Raw genomic sequence first — 23,648 nt, 5'->3', positions numbered from 1 at the left:
ATCAACAGCTTTTCCAGAAATCTCCGACAGGGCTGCACTAATTAGGAATTTATGTTTATTTTCTGAACACACATCTGAAAATATTTTTTATAATGTTCTGTAGTTCTCTCTAGCCTTTGTTTTATGAATTTTTTTTTTTTCTAAAGGCAGTAAAGTTACTGTCACAAGGCAAGTTTCGTAAATGGATGGTTCAGGCTTTTGTTTTCATGGGCCTCCTGTATCCATACTCAACAATTCCATAACTCAAGAGTTGATGTAACTCCTTTTCTATGCTACAGGTGCACTGAGATAAGCTTCAGAGAAGAACACTGAAGTAGACTGAATTGGGTCCGTTATTGTGTAAAATTATTTTTAATTTTAGTATTGTGGGTTTTTCTCCCTTAATTTTACACAAGTATGTCAATTATGAAAGAAGTCAATAGTAACTACACTGCGGGGAAAGGTCCAGAAAAAAAAATCCAAAACCATAACTGGGTTTTTCAGAAGCGCAGCTAGTAATTTTCCTGGGCAATCATAAGCTGTACTGACTTCCTTATGAAAATATTATATATTATGGGCGGTTTATTATCTGGCTGGGTACTGGGTACTACATCATACTTATTAACCATGTCACAGTGACAGCGTCCACACTGCTATTCTCTGTCTTTTTGTGTTTAATGGCAAGATTTTAAGAGACAGATTACTGCTCACAATTTGTTTCGATTAGCACAATGAAGGCATGATCCGTCTGTAAAGGAAAGGAAACTGGTTTGATGCTGGAGGCCGGAGGTGTTAGTCTGGAAAACTGCTGTGGATGGCCTGGAGAGCAAGCTCAGAAGTGCAAAGTGAACTTGGTGAGAGAACAGTGACAGTGGCATTACAGGTAGAGCTGTAATCTGCAGTGTCCTGGAAGAGGAGAGGGATGGGTGGGAGGAAGTTTGTGGTGAAAACATTTAGTCTGCTCAGAGCAGACATCTTGACCCTCGTTCTAGGGTTAATGAGCTTGTCTGCTGACGTTCTCAGCGTTCTTGGAGCAGCCGTAACAGTCTGCTCTTCTACTGATGTGACAGGTACTTATGAATTACCTGTCAATACACTGTCAGAAAATTAAATAAGAGTTTCTGTTGGAAGAGAAGAATGGGTTTCCAAAAATATTTCTAGTTCTGTCAAGTCCTCAGAATTTATCTGGACTTGTAACTCTTGAAGTAGCTTACAGAATATAAGATAAATGAGTATGAAGTATGCTGCAGCTGAGGAATGGGGATGGCTATCTCTAATCAGTTGGTTACTCCTGATAGTGAGGTAGCAGCTAAACTAAATACAGCAATAAGCATGGTATTGGCATAGTATCTAAAAGAGGAAAAACTATTCCAGTACGTGGTCCCTGCTGTCACTTAGCAGCCATAAGAAATATCTAAGCATACTATCTTCATCATTGACTAATAATAAAAGTCTATAACAAAATGCCGTGGCTCTTGTAGGAGCTCTCACCTACCAAATCAGTGATATCCACATTAAAAAAAAAACAAATGCAATGACTTATTTCAGAAAGGGTTTGGAGAGAACAGTGCCATCTTTTCCATGCACACCGTTACCCATGTCCAGCACAGTAATACTTCCCAAATTCCCAGCCCTGGACATCCTTCATCACTACCTGAGGTAGAGTGCCATGAAATGATTTTTTGAGAAAGCAAGCGGATTCAGTTTTTCCTACCTGCGTTAGTGCCCTGCTAGAGCATCAGCCACAATGTCTAAGAAACGTAAACGGTACTTTCATTGTCATATACAGCAGCCATTGCTTTTATGTCTTGCAAAAGTAGATGGAAATGTTTTCTCCTGTCATTTTACTTCAGCTAAGTCATTTTGAGTCTTGCTGTTGTCATCCATTACACATTCTTGCCTGATCTCTGCCTCCTAGCTATTCCTGCTGGTGAGCTTCTCCCTGGAACCCAGAAATGTGAGTCAGATCAAGGCTTTTACGTAATCTCCCAAGTTGCCAGCACCCAAACATAAAGCCTTGGATGTTCTTGGCCCTACTCCAGTTGCAGGTACTCAGACTTCTTATCCTGTGCACTGGCTACTCACTAGCTTATCTTAGCAAATGGAGGTTTACTCCTCTTCACACATGCCCACTCAGAACAGAGCACACCCACACAGGATGTAGATGGAAGTAGGATCAATGAGAAGATACAATAGCTTGTGCTGCTCAAGCGCAGGTCTGTCAGACAACATACCGACCAGCAGCCTCTTTGCATGCAGCTGACTCCCTGTAGCCCCGTTCCCTCTATTTTCCTGCACCTGATACTTCTCGAGCCTTCCTTTTCCCCACCTTTGGTCCTTCTTTTAAACATCCTGTAAGTCTCATCAATTCGCAGAAACACCTTAAACCATCTCATACTACATTTTAAATCTCCAGAACTTGTTTTCCCCTGCATCCTATATTCTGCTGTAGGCAATGACCCCCTTCAGTCTCCAAGCCATACAGGAAGGGAGTGTTTCTCCTTGTCCCATCTCAGTGAGTTTCACCCCAGAGCAACAGGCTTATCGTCCTGCTTTTATCGCCCTAAGAGTAGCAACTTGCTTGACTCCTACCACTGCTCAGGTTACTAGAGCTCCTTCCTTGTCATTGTTCATCTGATCCTCAGCTGGGCCTTTGTGTTTATGATGATTAGCCTGTAATCTTATAACCTAACGTCACAGGTGCATGCTTTCTCCTGCGCTGCTGCACTAGACCAAATACTAGCTCAGATGCGAATGGATAAATATTTGCTGGGGTAGAGTGGAACCGGAATTCTTCAGCTGAGGAATACCATACCATGGAGATACACGGTCAGAATGCTTTGCCTATTACGTGTCTGTTCTAGCAAAATGTGAACAACTTAACCATGTTCTGAATTTTTATCATATATGGAACAGAAACTGCTTTCAGCTTTTAAGCTATAACAGCATAGCTTTAGCTTGTAATTATATGTGGTCTGTGTGGACACCAGATGGTTGAGAGGTATTTCATCTGTAAGGACTTGCACCTTCCTGTGCATTCCAGGACAGGGCTGCACATGCAACATATTGTACATGCAGAAAAAGGGAAGACCACAGCCTTGCTGACTTCCGAAACGGCATAGCAGCCAATATTGAGACATTTGTAACCAGATAGCACTATCAAGTATTTCTACACTGTTTGTTTTTCCTGACACAAAAGTATATGTTATATTTTCTGGTCCAGACAGAGACAGAATTTAAGCAGTACTGTTCCCATAAGTGAGATGTTTGTTTTGTTCCTTTGGTATAGTCACACCTGTGCGATGGAGCAGGGTCTATGTTTGTACCAGCATACTGGCTTCTGTGCTATTTTTGTAGTATATTTTTCTCCTCCAACAGAGTTCATCAGTATTTGTCCTGAATGACATTGACTTTTATTCTGTCTGAAAATACCTATTTAGCATTTTTTGGTTATTAGTATTGCAAGTACTGACATTAGAAACCTAAATGGTACGTACACCGAAATAAATTTGCACTGGAGTTCTACAAGCCTTTCTGCTTCGTCATCAGTATGATTCAAGGGACGTGGCCTACATCTGTACTCAATCAAACAGGGCTGTGTTGGCCAATATAATCTAATCGTTTGACATTTTTATAGCAATTCATTGAGACTAAAGAGAGATGACTACATTAATATCTTGATGCAGCTAGATAATAGCTGAGCTAAAACTGATGTGCCAAATTACTGAAAGGCTCTTAAATTCTCTTACAGACTTTAACTCTTTGTGACAAAGAAATAGAAAGAGGCTTCAATATAAATGTAATAGAGAGAAAGAATAGTACAATTTATAATATGAAGTATTATAATAAAGAACATTATCATAAATTTTCTAAGAATCTTCTCTTCACTAATCATTTACAAATTATATTTCTCAATAATTGAGATGAGAATTATTGTTAATGTTCCTGACTCTGTTTTCTTGGATGATCATTTTCACTGAGGTGAAAATTAAACAGAAGAGGTTTTAGGCAATGAATATGCATTTTATTCCTCTAGCTAGGCTGTGAACAAACTTGTCAGCCCTGCACAAAACTGTGGGAACACTCAGGTTGGAGTGGTGGTAGAAGGATATCGTGGAGACTCAAAGCATATGTGAATGCTGGACCTACTGAGGCTTAGACAAGTCACCTCATCTCACTGAAGGATCCCATCAAAACCCTCGTTCCTTTGTAAGTGTATTTGTTGTGAGAAAAGTTCTCCTCTGAGTGGGATCACGGATCTGCAGGTAAGAGCAAGCTAAAGGAAAACATCAGAAGTCTTTTATTTTGGGGGTTTTGGTCTGAGCCTGGAGAAGTGGTGAATGGAAGAGAAAGCAGGAAACAAAGAAAAAGCAGGAAACAAAGAAAAAGCAGGAATGGGTATTGCAGCTAAAACCAGAAACATGGAGAAATGTGTTTAACAAACTTGATTTGTTTCTTAGTTGCCTTTTTGCTTTCAGAGCCCTTGGCAATAGACACTCAGTGTGGGCAAGGACAAGGTCTTGTTACTCAAAAGTGGGAACACTGACTTGCGATTAATTGCACTTTTATCAAAAAACAAGGTAAAAATATTTACAAAAGGAGTAACCTGATTATCATGAGATACAAATGGATGATTTAGAGGTTAATCTCCATCTGCCCTGCTTCAGAGCTATGCCCTTCTCCATGCCCTTCCCCTTTGAGCAGGTATTGTCTCCTCTAGCAGTGCTCGGCAGTTACACGTGATTTTAGGAGAAACAAAATCTGCATGTTAAGACACTCGTATCTTCAAAAAGCAGTAGCAAATCCCTAGAGAAGCTGTGCTGTCTGTTGCCGGAGCAAGAACATGAAAACTTTTTCAAGTGCACCAACACATCATTCAGTGGCTAAGCCCTCACCTTCTTCCCTGCCAGTGGGTGGTGAGGGGAGTTGATCCTACGACATTTTAAACTGTACTTGTCCTCTGGATTGAGGCTATGGAAAATAGCCTGGATAGGGTATTTTTAAACCTCAGCATTTTATCTCTTACTGAAATAACTGATTTTGAAAGCTAGTTTGAGACACACACACACACACACACACCCGCACACCCCCATGCCAAAATTCAGCCAGGAACTTGTTTTTATTTCTCAGTAATATACAGCCTTGAGAACAGGTTGGTTTTGGTTGATTTGTTCGGGGCTTTTCCCCCCCACAAGAAAGCGCTGACACAATAATTTCAGACCAGCTGTGGTGCACAACTGCAGAAGACATCGTAACTAGTGATTTCCAGCAGAACCTAGGCAGAGTTTAACCACAGGCCTTGGCTGTAGACATCCAGCGTATTAGCACGAGTGACCTGCTGTATAACCTGCGCACGTGCTCTAACGTCAGCACACGCTGCCCTTAACAATACCAGCTGTATGTGCTGCTTGTAAGAGCGCATTCCTATGGAGATAACAGTGTAATGCCCGCCGTGAGCCTGGGTGTGCTAGCTAGAAAGCTCAGCCTTGTACAGATAGAAGATAGATAACTTTGATTACTTGGAAGAATATCATAAAGATGTGAAGAACAACAGGGTCAGAAAGCCTCACCACAGACAGGGTCTGGACAGCATGCTATGACCTACAACGAGGGACTCGTTCCATGCCGAAACAGATGGGTTTAACCAGCATCAGAAGGGTCCTAAGATTGCTATTACCTTTTCCATAATTTCTGGGTTTTTTTACTCAGTAAACCATTTAGCTAGCTTTGAGTGTCTATGCCTTTCTTACCGGTCTGCCGAAGGAACCAGCATGACCTTATAACAAACAGTAGCTCTTAAGGCGATCATAATTTACATTTAAAAAAAATGCTATTACCATTATAAACAAGTAAATTGATGGATTATTGCTGATATTTTAAAGCAAAACCACAAAGTAATTATCCCTCAGTGTCATGGAAGATTTATAGGAAGGGCAGTTATTTTGTCTCCGTTGCATCAGTAAACTGTAATAAATGATCACAAAGCAGAAGAATGGTGTAGTGTTACATTGCTAATTTTGCAAACTATAGATAATGCTATAAAGCATTTTTTAGAAAAGGGATGTGATTTCTAGGCATACTCGTGGCAGCAAAACAAAAATTTAAGAACACTAGAGGCTGTTTATTAGTCCAAAATCAAGTGTGAGTACATTGACTTTGGCAGCATTCGCACCTTTTAGTCATGAAATCTTAAGATCTTTAACGCCATCCATTGCATAACTTACTTTTTGTATATGGTGAAATGGTCATGCCACATAGTGCAAGAGGTGCCTCTTCACTCACTGTGTGCAGAGCCTGACCCCCCCCGCTCGTTTTTTTTGGCTGTAATTCTAAAAAAAATTTTTTATTGTGTTACACTGAGAGACTTAATCAACTTCTGGGAACTCTAACGCTTTGTGTCAGGGCTAATACTGTTTGGTTAGACCGCTACTGGCGTGACAAGGTGTTTGCATGTTTTAAAAAATATTCTCTGACCGACAGGCAGGAAAAAAGGTAGCCTCCTCCTGAAAAGCATTACTGAAGATATTATTTTAACATGAAAACCCCCACTGAGTCTATTATTGCTTGTTTGTATCAAAGATGGGAACTTCCCATAGAGACAGTATCGCACTAGAGACAGGGGATAGTAATGCTGGAGAATTGGTAAACATAAAAAAAATTTGTTCATGTTTGCAGAAAGTAAGACCCAACGTCTTGTTCAAGAAAATAGCTTTTCCCACAGTTATGGGAGTACTCATATTAATAAACTAAACAAAATCTGGCTCTTAACAGAAAATACTTGTCAGGAACTGAAAAATAACAGTGTTATGGAGAGTGAGAAATATTGCTGACACCCTGTGTTTTATGAGATTGATTGATTAATTGTTGTTCAATATAAGCTTTGCTTGATGGAAACAAAACGTTTGTGGTGCCTCTGTGGTCCTATTAGGACTAATTAATTCCTTCTCCAAATGACATAAAGACTAATTAGACTCTAATATTAATTTCCTATTTGTCCAGAACCACTCATTTTCATATCACCCTGCTGCAGCCTACATTTTTATGTCTGTGCTTGCTGCACGTCAGAGTGTTTGACTAACAGGATGGCAAAATGATATAAAATAGCCATAAATGTAATCTATTAAAGTGTGCTAGAAGGCTAGTGCAAAAAGAGTACAATTCCAATTTTAGCAGTGGTAGGTAGGCCATGGGCTTCATGCGGAATTAGACATGAACTGTTTCCCCATAAACTCTCAAGATAGAGTCACAGACTGGCAGGGGTTGGAAGGGACCCCTGGAGCTCACCCCGTCCCACCCCCTGCGTGAGCAGGCACCCCCAGAGCAGGGGCACAGGGCCGCGTCCAGGCGGGGGGTGAATGTCTCCAGGGAAGGGACCCCACAGCCTCTCTGGGCAGCCTGTGCCCCTGCTCTGGCACCCGCACAGGGAAGGGGTTTGGCCTCATGTTCAGGTGGAGCTTCCCGTGTTCCAGCTTGTGCCCGTGGCCCCTTGGCCTGGCGTTGGGCACCGCTGAAAAGAGCCCGGCCCCATCCCCCTGACACCCGCCCTTCAGGTATTTATAGGCATTGATGAGATCCCCCCTCAGCCTTCTCTTCTCCAGGCTGAACAGACCCAGGTCTCTCAGCCTTTCCTCACCAGGGAGATGCTCCAGCCCCTGATCCCCTTGGCAGCTCTGCGCTGGCCTTGCTCCAGCAGTTCCCTGTCCTTGAACTGGGGGGCCCAGAACTGGACGCAGCCCCCCAGATGTGGCCTCACTGGGGCAGAGCAGAGGGGGAGGAGAACCTCCCTCGCCCTGCTGGCCCCACTCCTTTCCATGCCCCCCAGGGCACCGCTGGCCCCCTTGGCCCCAAGGGCCCGGTGCTGGCTCAGGGTCACCACGCTGCCCCCCAGCACCCCCAGGGCCTCTCAGCAGAGCCGCTCTCCAGCAGGTCCCCCCCCAGCCTGTGCTGGTGCGGGGGGCTGTTCCTCCCCAGGGGCAGGGCCTTGCACTGGCTCTGGTTGAATCCCATGAGGTTCCCCTGGGCCCAGCTCTCCAGCCTGGCCAGGGCTCACTCAATGGCAGCACAGCCTCTGGTGCATCAGCCACTTCCAGTTTTGCATGGATTTGTGAGGGTCCAGTTTGCGTAAATGATCTCTGACCCAATCCTCCTCAACCAAGGAGTGCTGCAGGTGGACAGGCAGTGTGGACTCCTGTGCCTAACCTGGGAAGAAAATCTTACCTTCTCTTTCTAGCACTTGCTTATGACTAGGCAAAAGCAACCAGTGCTTGGTGTTGAGCCTTCTCAGTGTATTCCTATATGTTCTCTCGTTCTGAGGATTCCTGTTTTGTTTCTGTTGTGCTGTAGTTCTCCCTTTTCCTCATAACAAAGCCAATATAGTAATCTGACTGAAATGCAAGCGGCTGCCCTGAGGCGCCTCTATGAGTACCCTTCCTTGTAATGTTTTGCGTGCCCTAATTCAAAGCCCGACGTCAGATTATCCACCCTCCCATGCACAATGGTAATGTGACACGTGGCCAACCTTGCACTAGCTTTTGGTGTATTAAGTGGGTGTGTTTCCATTTTTGTTAGTCGGAGACACTGTCTTTGACTATCTTTACAAACTGGTGTCCTCAATTAGCTGCAAACCAAGTTTTCCTTGGTGAAATAGTTTAAATGGCTCACCAGTACCACTTCATCATGAGTGATGTGTATTGAGGCTGATCTAGCCAGTTATCAGATGGCGAATCTCATTTTAACATGCTATTTCTAAGGTTTTCCATGCATTTTTACATTGTGTTTTTCCTTGCCATTACTTAAGATTTGACGCTCTGTGTTGTACTACAGAGCTATACTCTACATATCCTCACCTTCTCAGGAGGTAAAATAATTCTGTTGCTTTTAATTAGATACTAACACTTCTGCCAATTCTTCATGATTTAATACATCTAATACCATTAACATGTAATTAACCTAGGTCAACGTATCCTTGAAAGAGAAAATCTGAGTCTTAAATGCAAGAATTTTTGCTTTCAATCATCCTTCACTGTTTTAACAGACTAAGGAGTACAAAAACATGCATACAAATAATAATTTAATACCTTACCCTTCCTATCTCATAATATTTTCGAAACATTTAAATGAGGCATATGTATCTATTCACTTTTCTGCTCTAAATACCACAGGATTAATGGTAAAGAATATGAATAATGAAAGGCTGTGGCTGTCAGAATGAGGTTCATAGTTTGGGATTAAGATCAACCACTGCAAAGGTTCAAGCCCACTGAGACCAAAATAAAAGACAATCACTTCATGAAATTTTGAGAGATCAATATGAAGACCATAGATGTCTTGCAGTGAATTCTCACATGGGCGGCTCATAATGTTATTTGTAAGGTAACTCCCCTCTTTCGATTTTTTACCATTCTAAAATGAAATCTGAACAATCCTTCTCCTCAGAAAATATACAAAGGATAAAATGCAGATTAATTCTGAGTCCAGGATGAGTTAAGAGGCATACTACAGCATATAAAAATTGCTTACTAAAAAAAATTCAGGTTTTTAAAATGTTACAAACTACTTTGCTATGTCTTGCAATTAAATTTCTCTAACAAAGGGAATTGTCAAATAGCTACACAGCTTGACACCTCCAGGGTAAAGGGTGGTGATGCCTGGATGGCATAGGCATGACTACCCTTTGTGGGAAATGTTAAGAGGTATTTCAACAACATGAGAGTCCTACAGCACCCACTGACTTGCACCATTAAAGGTAGGATGGTAGAGTTAACCAGTCTGCCTAAAGAAAGGGAGCTCCTGGATGCTCCCAGGTATCGCTCATTGAGCACTGCCTTCTTCCTGACCTTGCCACTTGCTGGAGACCAAGTTCATGCCTTGTGGTGTCTGGCATGGCAGCAGCTATCACTGGGCAAGGAAAACTCACCATGATGGAGATCTCTCTTCTGGAGAAATGGTATAGGTACCCATCCTGCCCTCCCCACATTTGTTCATTCACTCCAGTAGCTCGATTTCATGTCAGTCTTGCCCTCCAGCCTTGCAGTCATCATGCTTGGTCTCTAGCCGCAGGACCTAACCAGCACTTCAGGTGCACTTCACCCCTTGCATGGTCAATCACCGTTGTTTCCTAGCTTCTCCTCGTCTTCTGCAAAGGACATGTGTCGTAGGAAAGGTCTGAAGAGCTGTCTCATGATTTTATAAGATGCAAAACAAAAAGCACGATGGGGTCCTTTGCATTCAGAGCTGTCCTATGAGAACAATGGGAAGTTGGGTAAGAGGGAAAAGGAGCAGGGGCAAAGAAATTGACCACCTGGACCATTAAGGGAAAGCTTTACCGAAATAAAGGACAGCTGAAATAAATTGCTGAAGGGATCACATTTTACCTATGCACTTACAAAGGCTCTTTTAACAGAAAGATCTTATTGAGTAATTCTGAATTTTTTTGATGAAAAAAAAAATCATCAGTTACCTAAAGCAGCTATGCATAGTTACCTTTTTTTTTAACACTTGTCTTGGATGTCAGATACACTATTGCCTGCAGCAGACTACCATTCCTCCCTCTACCAAGCTCCTCTTTGCCTTCAGAAGAGAGGGTTGCAGATGGTGGGACCCCCCCCAAACCACATTCCCCACGAGAAGACTGGTGACAGGGAGGAGGAGTGAAGAGCTCATGCTTGCTCCCATGTGTTACTGTCATTGGTGCTTCGACTGCCTTCACAGAGGTAAAGCAAAATGCATCAGAAAGCCAGGGCTGTGCAGAAATATGGGGGCTGAATTATTCTGTACCGCTATCAGTGTGAAGGCTGCAAGGGGCCGCAAGCAGGAACGGGTGGCCAAGCCGCCCAAGTGAGCGTGCCAGGGCCAGGGTGGCTGCAGGGCCACAGTGCCCACAGCTGCCCCTCCACCCCGGCAGGGAGCTGCAGCTTTTGTCTCCTCTTGAGCATGAGAATTGTAAAGAAAGCCTTTTCAAGATACCAGGGTTTCAGGATATGTTTTGTACTGTGTTTCCATGTTTCCTTTCCCTGATCCACCAACATCCCCATTTGCTGCAGGAATGATTCTTGATTTCCAGCTCAGCAAGGTGCTGCCATAGGACTAGGTTTGACCACAGATATCTCAGGTAGCCTATCGCTCCTTTTCAGGGCAATAGAGTTTTTCAAACTCTAACTTAACAGAATAAAAAGAGAAGAAAAATCTGGTAGAAACAAAACATCTTTATTCTCTGAAAAGAAATGGTAATTTTTTGAAGTAAAACTGAACACTGGATGATTCATCCCATATCACATTTCTATTGCTAAGGCCTGGACAGTACGCAGCTGGTGTAGCTTCTCTATACCACTATGGAACAACATTTGTTTTGACTGGCACCGTATTAATGTCTTATCCAGAAATAATGGTTCTCCACACTAAAGCATTTAAATAGTCAGCTGTTGCCTTTTCTTCTAACATGCATTCAATTATAGATTTTTTAGATAGGATTCATATCTCACATGCCAAGTCTTAGCAACATTTCATACAATGTTCACCAAAGGCTGTTTAAAACAGAAGTTTGTCTTTAGTACACACAAGGCCTAGTTTGGTTTTGCATGTGTGTGACATTCCACTAGAGCTAAGTATATTGCTGCATGTCATTGTGTGAATTAAATATATGAAATGGAATACAGCCATGGAAAGCTGGTAATTTCTGTTCTTTCTCACTGTTTACAGAAAGCGTATTTAGGTTGCATGCCTGCTTCTGATACCAAAGGTGTAACAAGTTAATGATTTATGCCAGGATCAGTAGCTCAATTAAAGTAGTGAAGACATGACTTAGGCGGACACAGGCATTTAAGGACTGGAGGGACAGAGACGCAACCGTTCCTCAGAGGAGGATAGCAGTGTGGTGGCATTGGCTGCTGCAAGTTGCCTCCTGGTCGAGGATGCTGCTTATGCTTTCTGAGAGGCAGGCCCGAGCTCAGAAGTGAGAAAAGTAAAAATATGCAGATGGAAATACAGACATCCAACATGCTCCAACATAACGTGGCCCAGCACATACATAATATTTGTATTCTCCAACCACTGATTTCTGATAATGGTAATTGTTAAGAAACAGAAATAATAGTTGTCATCTGCAGCTACATGGTCTCAAGAACATGACAGAGCTTAGCTCTGCACAGTGCAGACACATACAGGGAAAAACTTCCGTCCCGCAAAGCTCAGCTTCACAACTCTAAGCCGTTCTACCGGCCCTCTCTCCAGCATTCCTGCACAGCTGTACTCCCCCATACCCTACTAACGCCTCTTCTAAAGTTGAGAGAGTTCGGTTGGAAGGGACCTACAACAATCATCTAGTCCAAATTAATTTAACACAAAAGTTGCCATGAGCATAGAAGATTTTCTGGACAGAGGGAATGCAGACAGATAATATGAACTGCTCTTGATAGGGCTGTTTTAATAAAATAGTGCTTGGGAGTCTGGATGTCTTGTCCAAGCTGCTGGAGATTTTAGTGGCCCAGATGAGATTCTCATCAAGGACAGGCGTAAGTGCGGAAGCCACTGGCTTTCTCTGCTTTTTTAGTAAAAATACCCAAACCAAAAAAGCACTCAGACCTGTTCTTCCCTGAACCTCCCTGGCTGAAATTGAGTCAGCTGTGTGCTATAGATTATTTATTTGTTCATTAGCATATTGAAGCCATGTGCCACTGCACGTTTTTGTCTAGCTGACTAAGGAGGCATCATCAGCGTAGAACTCTCCTACCCTTACTGGGTTACATGCCAGTATAGCAACACTGGGCACCCCAGTGCTATTTTCAGGAGCACGTTGGTTGTAGATTGGGAAGAGGAATGCGGTGGAGGAAGAGACTCGCCTCCTGGCTGGGCATTTGACTGCAGCTGCAGAGCCAAGAAACTCTTACATGCACTCAGGAGCCCAGAATCTCAAAAGCCGGTGTCCACAGGAGCATAATGTCCCCACTGACATTTTTTGTACTAAGTGATGGTAGCAAGGAACTATGTTCTAGAACTGCATCAATTATCACATCTCCCACCCTACACGGGACAGATTTTGTTTTCTGAAGCTGCCAACTGAGCAAAAGAGTGGCATTTTCTGTGTTCATCTCCGGTTTTCCTCTTAGAAACGGTGCTACGTACTGCCATGGTGGACATCTCACTGCCTCTTTTGTCCTGGGTTAGCATTGCTCTCTCTGAAGTGGGGTTCATGTTGGGCTCTGCAGTTTCTATGGCACTGCAGCTGAACATCTGAATCAGACACTTCCTAAACTAGAAAGTTGAAAAAAAGGAGATCAATCAAAACACATAAGGAATTTTAAAATATCTCTATAAAGCAGTCTGTGTCTTAGCTAAAACTCTTGGAAATCTTCTCATGAGTCAGTTGGGAATATAAAGAAATACTGCCATAAAATATATTTGCCTGTGCCACAAGGAAGAACTCTAAGAAATACTGACATTCTAAAAAGACCCAGACTCCTGGAAAATCTTATTCTAAAACATATTTTCCTCTTCCGCTTTTTACTAACCACATCTAAGGGACATAATCAGTCATTTCCCCAGGCTCATGAGTTGCTTTCATATGCTAATACCCAGCTATTAAAGATGGTTTGTTTCCATGTTGTTCATATCCTTGAGCAGGGGAAGACCAGCATACATCTGCCATGCATTGGGAGATCAGGGTACTGTTCATAGGACGGGAGACAAGCAATAGCTCTCTCTACAGGACTAAACAAATAAATGTATTCATTACACTTCACTATTTTTCTTCTTTTCACTTATATGTTTATACTCTGCTTGATGCCACCACTCTTAGTAGCTACATATATTGCACAGATGTGTTCAGGTTTATTATCATGCCTGTCACCACAGTGAACACGTATCACTCTGGTTCATCCCCTTGTCGATTCTTTGCAGCCAGTCCTCATTCCAGAGAAGAGAGCTCCAGGCCCCATAGGCACAGGCAATGCTTCTACCCTCCCGTACATACAACCACAAATGCAGCATTTCCCCTGACACAAATTCAAGCTATTGAAAATTTCCACCCCACTCAAAAATCAACTCACTGGTGTTGCATTCCTAAAGAATTATAAAATGTACTGGGACAGTCTTGAAAATAGAATTTTTGCACAGAAAACTAACAGGGCCACAAAGTTGGGGAAGGGTTAGTGGGGAAGCCGTACGAGGAGCGGCTCAAGTCCCTTGGTCTGTTCAGCTGGAGCAGAGGGGGCCAAGGGCAGCCTCATGGCGCTCTGCAGCCCCCTCCCGAGGGCAGGAGGAGGGGCAGGGCTGGTCTCTGCTCTCTGGTGACCAACGCCAGGGCGATGTGCCAGGGGAGGGTTAGGCTGGGCATTAGGGAAAGGCTCTTGCCCCAGAGGGTGGTGGAGCCCGGGCACAGGCTCCCCAGGGCGGCACCACAACACCAAGGCTGGCGATATTCCAGAAGCACTTGGACACGGCCCTCAGAGACACGGTGTGAATGTGGGGTGTCCTGAGCAGGGACGGGAGTGGGGCTCCATGATCCCTGCAGGTCCCTTCCAGCTCAGGACTTGCTATGATTCTATGATGTTCACTAAGGGCTGATTCTCCTTTATAATATCTAAACCTAATAATTATTAACGTTCTTATTTTAATAATGCACACAGGCTTATGCTATCTTCCAACAGGTGGATATACAGTGATTTTTAAAATTTTTTTTTAGTTCTGAATGCTGGATATCACAATGCTAGTTAACTAACATGTAGGTTGGTAGAAATAATTCATTATAAAGCAAGACAAAAATAACAAAATATGAGTGTTATAGACACTTTGAGAGCACACAGTACCTGTTTGTTCATAAAGACATAAATAATTGGATTATAAACAGTAGCTGTTTTGGAAAAGAAAGCTGGAATTGCTGCCAGACGAGGATCCAGCTCAATGGAGGGATATGCAGTGACTAGGACAGAAAAGGTGGCGTACGGCGTCCAGCAGATTAGAAAGGCAATGATCATAACAACCACCATTCTAGTCACTTGTCTTTCAGGTTTCCTGGTAGTTCCCAGCCTGCCTTGTGTATCTGACACCTTTAAAGAAAAGATAGAAGATTCCAGAAAACAAACAAGGTCTCCAACCAGTGAATTTGGTGAGCAGGCTAATATTCTGCCATGCTAGACGAAAAAACCTACCCTTCTTGAGTATGACAGCGCATAAGGATGCTGTTACTCGACCACAAGGTGTTAATGTTACTGCTCATGAACATGAATTACTGTATACTGTAAATTTTCCTTTGCTTAAGTATCTTTATATTTTTATTGTCAAAGTGAGAGCAAAAAGCAATTAGCACAGCAATCACTGTGTAGATATCTAACTGCAGTCAGGCATTACTGCAGCCTGCAGAGACACTCCCAAGGTAGCTTCAGCCAAGTCATGAAGAGCAAAGTGACGGCACACATTTGCTGTCCAGCCTTACAAAAGTTAATTTAGCTCAGGTAACCTCATCTGTGCTGCAGCAGTGTGCCCCAAGGCAGGGCAGAAATACCTTTAAATTCCATTTGTGAGAAAAGTAATCCTAATTATTTTAGTCAAATCAGAGACAATATTTGGCCTCTATTTAGAATACCAACTAACAGAATACAATGACCCTAACAGAATGAGCAACTGACAGCATCTGATAACAATAAGTTACCTCTAAAATAAAAGAAACAGAAATTAGGGCTACATTTTTGGGTGATACAACTTGCCATGCACCACTAACTTCAACGGAGCTACCTCAGCTTACAGCAGCTCTGGATCTGCACACAAAGCTAGACTTCTTGGCTTGCAGGAAAGCTGGCTAGAGAACATTTTGTCTCTACTGGTAGGAGCACACTGCTCAAGCAGGGCGGGTTGGACGAGATAATCTCCAGAGGTCCCTCCCAACCCCTGCTGTTCTGAGATTCTATTATTCTGTGATTCTCTTCCCTTTTTCTGGTCTTTTTGTGAAATACATTTGCTGCTGTCCTGACAAGCAGTTAATGTACAGCAAAATATAATGGAAAGCACAATTCTGTAACAAGGCAGATATGAAAAGCAAATATACCTTTGAACCAGTCTTACAGCCAACCAACTTTAATCTTACCTACAAAACTGTCTTCTGTACCAGTTGGCCCAAGCACAGCATTGTCCTTATGAGATCTTTTTACAAGTCAGCAGTTTCAGATCTCTTCCAAGTTCTCATTCAGGCCACTGTCGGGCTGGCTTTAAGTAAAAGCTCTTGCCTTGGACCAGACTCTTCTCTGCCAGAAATTTGGAAAGACAGGCTCACGGCTGCTGTGGTCGCATCAGCAGAGGGGAAATAACCCCAAGCGAGGTGGTGCAGGAAAGGAGGCTGAGCTGTCCCTGTCCCCCCACCAGCACCCAAGCCCCAACCTGCTCCCAAGGCTTCATGCTAAGCTGGCCTCCCCAGCACTCTCCTGCAGCCTCTTCTTGGTGTTCCTGAGCCCTGACCAGCCTCTAGCCACCACATCCACAGTGTGTAACAAGTCAGCTTTGGCTAACCTTTTGAGAAGTTTTCAGCCAACTCCCAGTCTACCCCTGCCATTATGCCTACCCACAGTAACTGCAATGATTTAATGGAAGGCACGATTGTGACTTAAATACTGAAAAAGAAGATCATCTTGGTGAGTCGTAAGCAGACAGTGAGCCTGAATTCAAACGCTTTCTTTTTCATACAGTCTTTGCAGACAGCTAGGTGTCCAATACAGGTACTCTGCTGTGGCTGTGGAACCTCCTTGCCATAGGTGAATTTAGACCAGACTAAGCAGCAGTGACCAGCAAAGCCTGTCAAGCTCAGTGGTGCTTTATGGCCTTCACCAGAAGAGCATCTATGACCTAATGACACCAGATCTAAAGCAGGAATGCTTCCCCTCTTCCCCTCATTCATCATGCAAGCATCTTAGGTAGAGCTGTTGAAACAGAGATTATGTGATGTCAAACAATGTGTCTCTGGCAAACATCCTTGTTTTGTTTCTGACGATTTAGTGAAACAAGGCACAGCTACGCAATGTTAGCTTACATGGGAAGTTACTAATGATAGCTCTGTATGGCTCAAGATAAACCTGATGCAGGTCTTGCAATAATACATGCTAATAAAGTAAGAACTTTTGGTGTAATCTGGCCTTTTAGCTTTCCACAGTAACATTAGAACTGAATGGAGACATTTTCCCTAATAAACCTTGCACTGCACTCAGATAATTTAACATATTTAGTACTTACAGAGGTATAGAAGTGCCTCCTGGGGAGGGGTGTGTGTGTCCTTACCTCTGTAGAAAGTTGTAATTCATGTCGATTTTTAACAAAAAAAATACAACGTTAATAAATAATAATGATGATTATAATAATGATAATAAGTTGTCATAATACCTACAAGTTCCTAGACATCAGTGAAGGCTGTGTTAGGTACTGAGCAAAGCTAAGATATTCCCTGCCAATATATGACATTTCTACAGCATTTCTTCACATACTCTGCACCTACAGAGAGAGTAGCCCAGGCTCCCTTCCAGCAGAAGTGCAATCACCTTGGGGAAGGAACAAAATCTCCTGGATTGTGCTTTCAACAGTTTCGTCTTTGTCTCATACCAGCCTGGCCCTTTTCTCAGCCATGGCTTTTTGTGGATGGCAGTTGGTTCCTTTCTCTCTATATATCTGGGAACATGAAACTGATTAGGAACCATGTGCTGGTGCTTTATCTTACAAACAAAGGAATGCTGCCATAATAATTTCTTTCCATTGTAAACTGTTAATAAGATCTTTTCCTAAAGATTAATTTCTTTCATTAGTTTTGCAGATATAGTGAAAGCTCCTATTGGCATTGTAAAGCTGGGGTCACAGGGACTAGCAGCCTTTAAGACAAAACAGTGCCACTCAGGACAAAGTCTGCACTGGGGCAACCGTGAGACATGGCAGTCAAAATCCAGGCAGAGGGTTGGCTGAGACCATTAAGACCCCAGTTCTGGTGCCTGGGTCTCTCCCTGTTCACTGTAGTCAGGTTTTTAAAAACTAGCTTAGTTGTGAAATATAGTCTTATGGCAATTCATTATAAATTTACAGAACATATCACAGCCAGTTAGCTTTTCTATGTCAGACTGTTTTAAGCTGTTAAATGTAATAGAGGCCAACTCAGACAATCTCTCTATAAAAGCCAACGGCAAGGACTGGCACAAGCCAGATAGCTACGGCTAAATCATTTGTGGTGAGGTGCCCTGAGGCTGCCCCAGCGTTTCCTGGCTGTGTGGTGCCAGGTCACTGAGCTGCAAGGGCAGTGTGAAACACACCACTTGGAAAAAAAAAAAATCGCGGTTCTCTTTTTTTTTTTTTTTTTAACATTACTGCTATTCTTTCTGGATAACAGAGGGAGGTTTGAGAAAGACAGCCTAGCAAGATCACACCACAGTGGCTCCAAGTCAATGCTGGAGCCTACGACATGGCACAGATCAGTCTTCCAGAAGACATCCTGACCTCACCCAAATGGCAAGACGGAGAATTCACGGGCTTCTGCTGTGACTGACGGTGACATTTTCCTTAGTTGCCTTCCTTGTTCCTCATCTCACCTGCTTAGTTTAACCTTCCAGCCTCTTAAGTGGCTGTGAGGGAAGGAAATGGCCCTATTTGTGCACCTCCTGAAGCATCTGAGTAGCACATTAGGCACAGCTTGGGCAGGCGCATGACGGTGCTGGATGCTTGGCAAGTGGTCTTGTTTCCTCCATACCCCCTCCTTTGGGTTAATGTCCCTTCTTTTCATGCCAGGCCACCCATGGGCTTCCTCCCAGGGACGGCCTCCTGGAGGTGGCCCTTTCCCACCCCGCAGGATGGGGCCGTGCTGTGACTGCCCGTCTGTGGGGAGGGACACCTACCACCCGCTGTGCATGCCCCCAGCAGGGGTGGTCCCAGGCAGCCGGAGCCTCGAGATGTGGCTGCTCTGGGGTTGCTGCCCTCACCCTCCCAAGCCAAGCAGCAGAGCTCCTTCCCTAAGGGCTGCATCGCCTGCCCAGGCAGCAGCGAGGGCTGCAGCAGCAGCAGGGAGGTCTGGCTCCCCTGCTCTCTCTCTTCATTCCTTTTCCTCTGCAGGTAGGTTAGGACAGGGGAAAATAAAATACTCATAAAAGTTCCCGATATTTGGAATAACAGAATCATAGTTTTACAAGTTATCTTAGGAGATTCTGAATCATGAACAATTATTTTCTTCAAGCATCTCCACACCTTCGTCTCCCACCCTCACATCAACAGACACTCTGCTACCTCCCTGTGAGCAGCGATGCACCTGTGCTGCAGCTGACATTCAACTTGGGAAATTTCTTGTGTTTAATACTGAAATCAACCTCCCCCAGACATTTAACCTTCTCTCCCCATAATGCATCCTGGAGGAAATCAAGAAAAATCCATTTAGAGGAATCACGGTGTTACCTGAAGTATGCATGTACCAATCTGTATTTTTGAACATGAAAATAAAGTATTTTTTGCCTTTCCCTTCTGTTTTGTTTTAGAGAGAATGACACTCAGAATAGATACAAGCATTTGACTATTCCAAATACTTTAAAAACATCAGTAAGTTGAAGAAATTTACTGAACTTACTACTGCAACAATGAAACAGGACAAGGCAGCTTTGCAGTAAATAGAAATGACAACATAGTCCCAAAATATTGTCCAAAAATCCTGTCCCAAATAGGAGTTTTCCTATTTTATTTTCTTATTCTTTTTCACTTTTGGCAGGTTCTTTTTTGGATCAGGTCAACATAATCATTAAATAAAATTTTATTTTATTTTAAATTTAAATTTTAGATTTTCCTGGACAATCTAATATTTTATTTACTAAACAGCATTATATTATTTACAAGTGCTACATCTTATTCTGCCTATGTTATAGAGTATTAGCCAGCACTCTTAAAATTTTAAGCTAAATTCTGATTTACCTGGTTTGAGTCTTAAGAAATGTTGTTGAACTGAAGTACAATTGTAAATAAACCAGTATCAGGCGATCCAGTTTCTTTATGAGGCAGACATGCTTTCATTTGTATGATGTTTGGTTAATGAGATGCACTGATAAGTGATGCACACTTTGAAGAAACATTTTCTAACCATGGCATGAATTTGTGTGTAAGGATAATTATCTAAGAAAGGCTGATAAGTGAGTGCATTTGCTGACTGGAAATTTGATCTGCTTATGGCTGATCTTTACAGAAAATTAAACACAAAAATTCCAAATGTTTGCATACCTACACATTTTAAAAGTTTACTTATAATGCTTCTTCTTACCTTTCTTAACTTCTGCATCAGTTTTCCATAGGATACCAAAATCACCGATAAAGGCACTATAAAACAGGTGGTGAAGAATGCAATAATGTACGTGTGGTCGGTATATGCTCCTGAGTACCTGTATAAAACACAAAATACATTGTGTGTGTATTACTAATATGTGTTCTTACTATTTTCTTGAAGTATTAATTTTGCTCCTCAAAGCTGTCACCAGTATTTTTATCAACTGTCTTTAGTCAAGGTGCCTCTTTACAACCTCAGTCGTATCACCAGATGGAGCCTCGGGCCATCCCGCTGGCCGTGGGCTAGGAGAGGATCCTGTGACCACAGGACAAAGTGGGGCAGCTCAGGTGGGAAGGGACATGCAGCCCAACCTCCTGCTCAAAGTGGAGTCAGCTATAGAGTCAGGCCAGGTTGCTCAGGGTTTTGTCCAGTCTTGTGAAAAATATCTGTCTCTTTGTCCTCTTTGAATCCTGACAAAAAGCACAAGGTATAGGATGGTCATTTTAATTAGAGATGGAAGATCATCCCTTTAGAATTTTTTATTTTTTTAAAATCTGGTTTGGCAAATTTTGCTCAGTTTTGTTGCAACTTTCTGTACATGCATTTTTGCAGAGATGTACACCATCTATAAACCTTTCCTTTAAATTCCTGCCCCTGAGATGTCTTGAGCTGCAAGTTTCATTCCCTTACCATACTCTGCAAAAGTGGCCTTACCAGTTAGGCTCACAAGTAGTTCCAATCTTACTGGTGGTGTAACTGCTCCAACCCATTGTTGGTGGAATGGTCCAAATGAAGGAAAAGGTCCACACAAAGGCAATGCCTAGAGCTGCATGCTTTCCCCTCAAGCGCATATTTCCCAATGGGCGGCAGATCACAATGTACCGCTCAAAAGCCAACAGAGCCAGAGACCAGAGAGCAACAATGCCTATAGTAAGAAGACACAGTCAGCATCAAAAATTGGGTAGATTCACTCAAAAGCAAACACTATTGCACATCAGACAGTCACAGAATTGCTTTGGTTGAAAGGCATCTTTGGAGGTCATCTAGTTCAACAACCCCCACATGCACTCAAGCACAGTCCATACAGAAGCTTGTCCAGGACCAAGTTCCATTGGGTTTTGAATATCTCCACAGCTGGAGACTCCACAAATACTCTGGGCAACCCGTTCCAGTGTTTGACCACCCACCACATCAGGCACCTTTTCCATCAACCCAAGTTGTGAAAGGATTTGCAATTTATCCACATTAGTCTCATATTTATTAAGAGCGCAAGATTTTCATATTTGTCTGGTTCGTCAGTCTACAGTATAAAGACCACAAAACCAAGCAGCTAATCGGGCCATTTAACTGATGATGAATTCTTTTTTAAAATTTGGTTCTAGTCTGAAAAGCCGTAAATTATGTGTAGCTTCCAAATTAACAAATTAAGATATATCTGCAAAAACCTTATCTTTGCAAGAAATGTTACATTTCAGCCTGCCATAAAACTCTAAACTACAACTGCCCACAACATCAAATTATCAGTTTATTAGGCACATATCACCTGGTTGGCCAGCAAAATCTTGAAATAACCTGACCTTTCTCCACAGGACACGGATTACATGCCACAAACTGATTTAGCAGCACTGTCCCTCACCGACCTTCCCTCTGCGCAGCTTAACCAGGCTGAGAGCAACTGTAGGGCTCCTTTTCAGGCTGCGGATCAGCCATGTGTTTTGTTCAGAGCAGTGACGAGAGTTAGAAGGCTGTCTTCACTGTGCAGCTTTGGAATCAGGAACAGGGATGCAGGAATGAATGTCTATCTCAAGTAAGTAGATGTCACTTCTTAAACTATTTTCTCATTTATTCTGCAGAGGTGTATTTACACAGGGAACTAAGTGGTGAGGATTTTCCCTTTTAGAGTACTTTTAATACTTTTTGTGCAGTTAGTAAAACAGAGCCAAGAAAAAAGACTCACAAACAGATGTAGGTGTGAGGGGTGACTGTTACAGGTGTGTCATGGTTCCTCAGAACCACTGGAGCATAGCTAACATAAGATGTTTCTGTGGCCTGATATTTTCCACAGTTTAAAAGCACCCACTAATTCTTTTCCTCTCTCTTATTTATCCACATATGCACACACCTATATACAAACCTTGAAAATAGGGACACGTGTGAATTTTTTCCTAACATTGTTTTACCAAAAACCCCACAATGCTGTTATTCTATTAGCAAGCTGTTTCTCATTATATTAAACACATTCGATGAGCAGTATACATGCGAAAAGCCACTGATACATCACAGAGATAGTGATACATGTTATTCACTCACACATGAGCCACTACAGAATATATGTAACTGGGGAAAGAACCAGTGATGGGAAGCTGCAGGATAGCTACTAGAACACGCGGAAGGACTTTGAAGGAAATGAACATACAACTACAAACAAAATCAAGCTTACCAAAAAATGTGACAGCAAATCCTTCCAGCACACAAGCCCAGTATCCCATATAAAAATAACCTTTTAGATTGGTTAGAAAGCTGATGGTGCCACCAGTCAATGAGACCAGGAAATCAGCCACAGACAAATTGACTATAACATAATTGACAGGTTGTCTCAATTGCTTGAACTTAAAAGTTACCAGGATTACAGCCAGGTTCTCAGCAAGTGACAGGGAGGTCACCACCAACATTACTGCTGCCAGCAGCCTGAAGTGCCAGGGCTGGATGGAGTCCAAGGGACGACGGAAGGGATCCCATCTGGCAGGACCAGAGGAACTGGACAACAGCGAACCGTTTTCAGGTGCTTGGAATGCATCCATTTTTTCTCTCTCATTAGCAGAAATAATATTGTATCGCACTGGAGTTTCTAATCTGTAAATAATACTCAGGATTAAAAGGAGAAATTTGCTGCCTCCAACAGAAATGTGAACAAATTCTCCATGTTTCTGCTTCCCAGCAATAGTCCAGGAAACAAAGTTTTGGTCAGACCCAGTTTAGTGCTGTGAAGTGAGTACGGGAACAGGGACGAGCAAGAAAATCTCTTAGAGCAACTTCGGCTCCTCTCTGCCAGTCGCCTCCTGCTTCTCTCCTGCTGCAGCTGTCTTGATCTGTAATAAAACCCAACTGTAGAAGCTGTAGGTTCCCTCCTTCTGCAGCAGCCAACAGCAGTGCTGAAATATCCTTCAGATCATCCCTAATCTGTGGGGAAAAATGAAGCGTTTGCTTGGATCCCCCCCTGACCTTTAGCACTGTAAAAATGAAGCTTTCCTTTTGTTAATAGCGAGGGTGGAGTGATCTTCCTCATGCCCTGCGCTGCTGGGAGCACAGCAAGGGGGAGGCTCCCACCTGACTTCTTTGCTGGGAGGAGGGCAGCCCTGAAAAGATCAACACTGGACTACCACAGCAGCTGTAAACTGGGCACCACGACTGCACTATA

The 23,648-nt window shown here is 43.0% G+C and overlaps 1 protein-coding gene and 1 long non-coding RNA gene across 2 annotated transcripts; one reads left to right on the top strand and one right to left on the bottom strand.

Annotated features, from left to right (window-relative positions):
* The first annotated feature begins 913 nt into the window (after positions 1-913).
* LOC135315536 (uncharacterized) lies at positions 914-19,955 on the top strand. The gene is made up of 3 exons (XR_010375032.1): positions 914-2,808; positions 4,016-4,188; positions 18,326-19,955. It is a non-coding gene; the product is annotated as an uncharacterized LOC135315536 (long non-coding RNA).
* On the bottom strand, positions 12,982-23,189 carry LOC104046738 (vertebrate ancient opsin). Its single transcript, XM_009506946.2, has 5 exons — positions 22,671-23,189; positions 20,945-21,155; positions 20,228-20,345; positions 14,781-15,020; positions 12,982-13,227 (listed from the first exon to the last, which is right to left on the bottom strand). The coding sequence occupies exons 1-5, from the start codon at positions 23,029-23,031 to the stop codon at positions 12,997-12,999; spliced, it is 1,161 nt and encodes a 386-aa protein (XP_009505241.2). The 5' UTR covers positions 23,032-23,189; the 3' UTR covers positions 12,982-12,996.
* Between the last annotated feature and the right edge of the window lie 459 nt (positions 23,190-23,648).

This window comes from Phalacrocorax carbo, chromosome 12, assembly GCF_963921805.1.
Source record: "Phalacrocorax carbo chromosome 12, bPhaCar2.1, whole genome shotgun sequence".
NCBI lineage: Eukaryota > Metazoa > Chordata > Aves > Suliformes > Phalacrocoracidae > Phalacrocorax > Phalacrocorax carbo.
The sequence above is the reverse complement of the archived record's forward strand: the minus strand, read 5'-3'. Positions and strand labels throughout refer to the sequence as shown.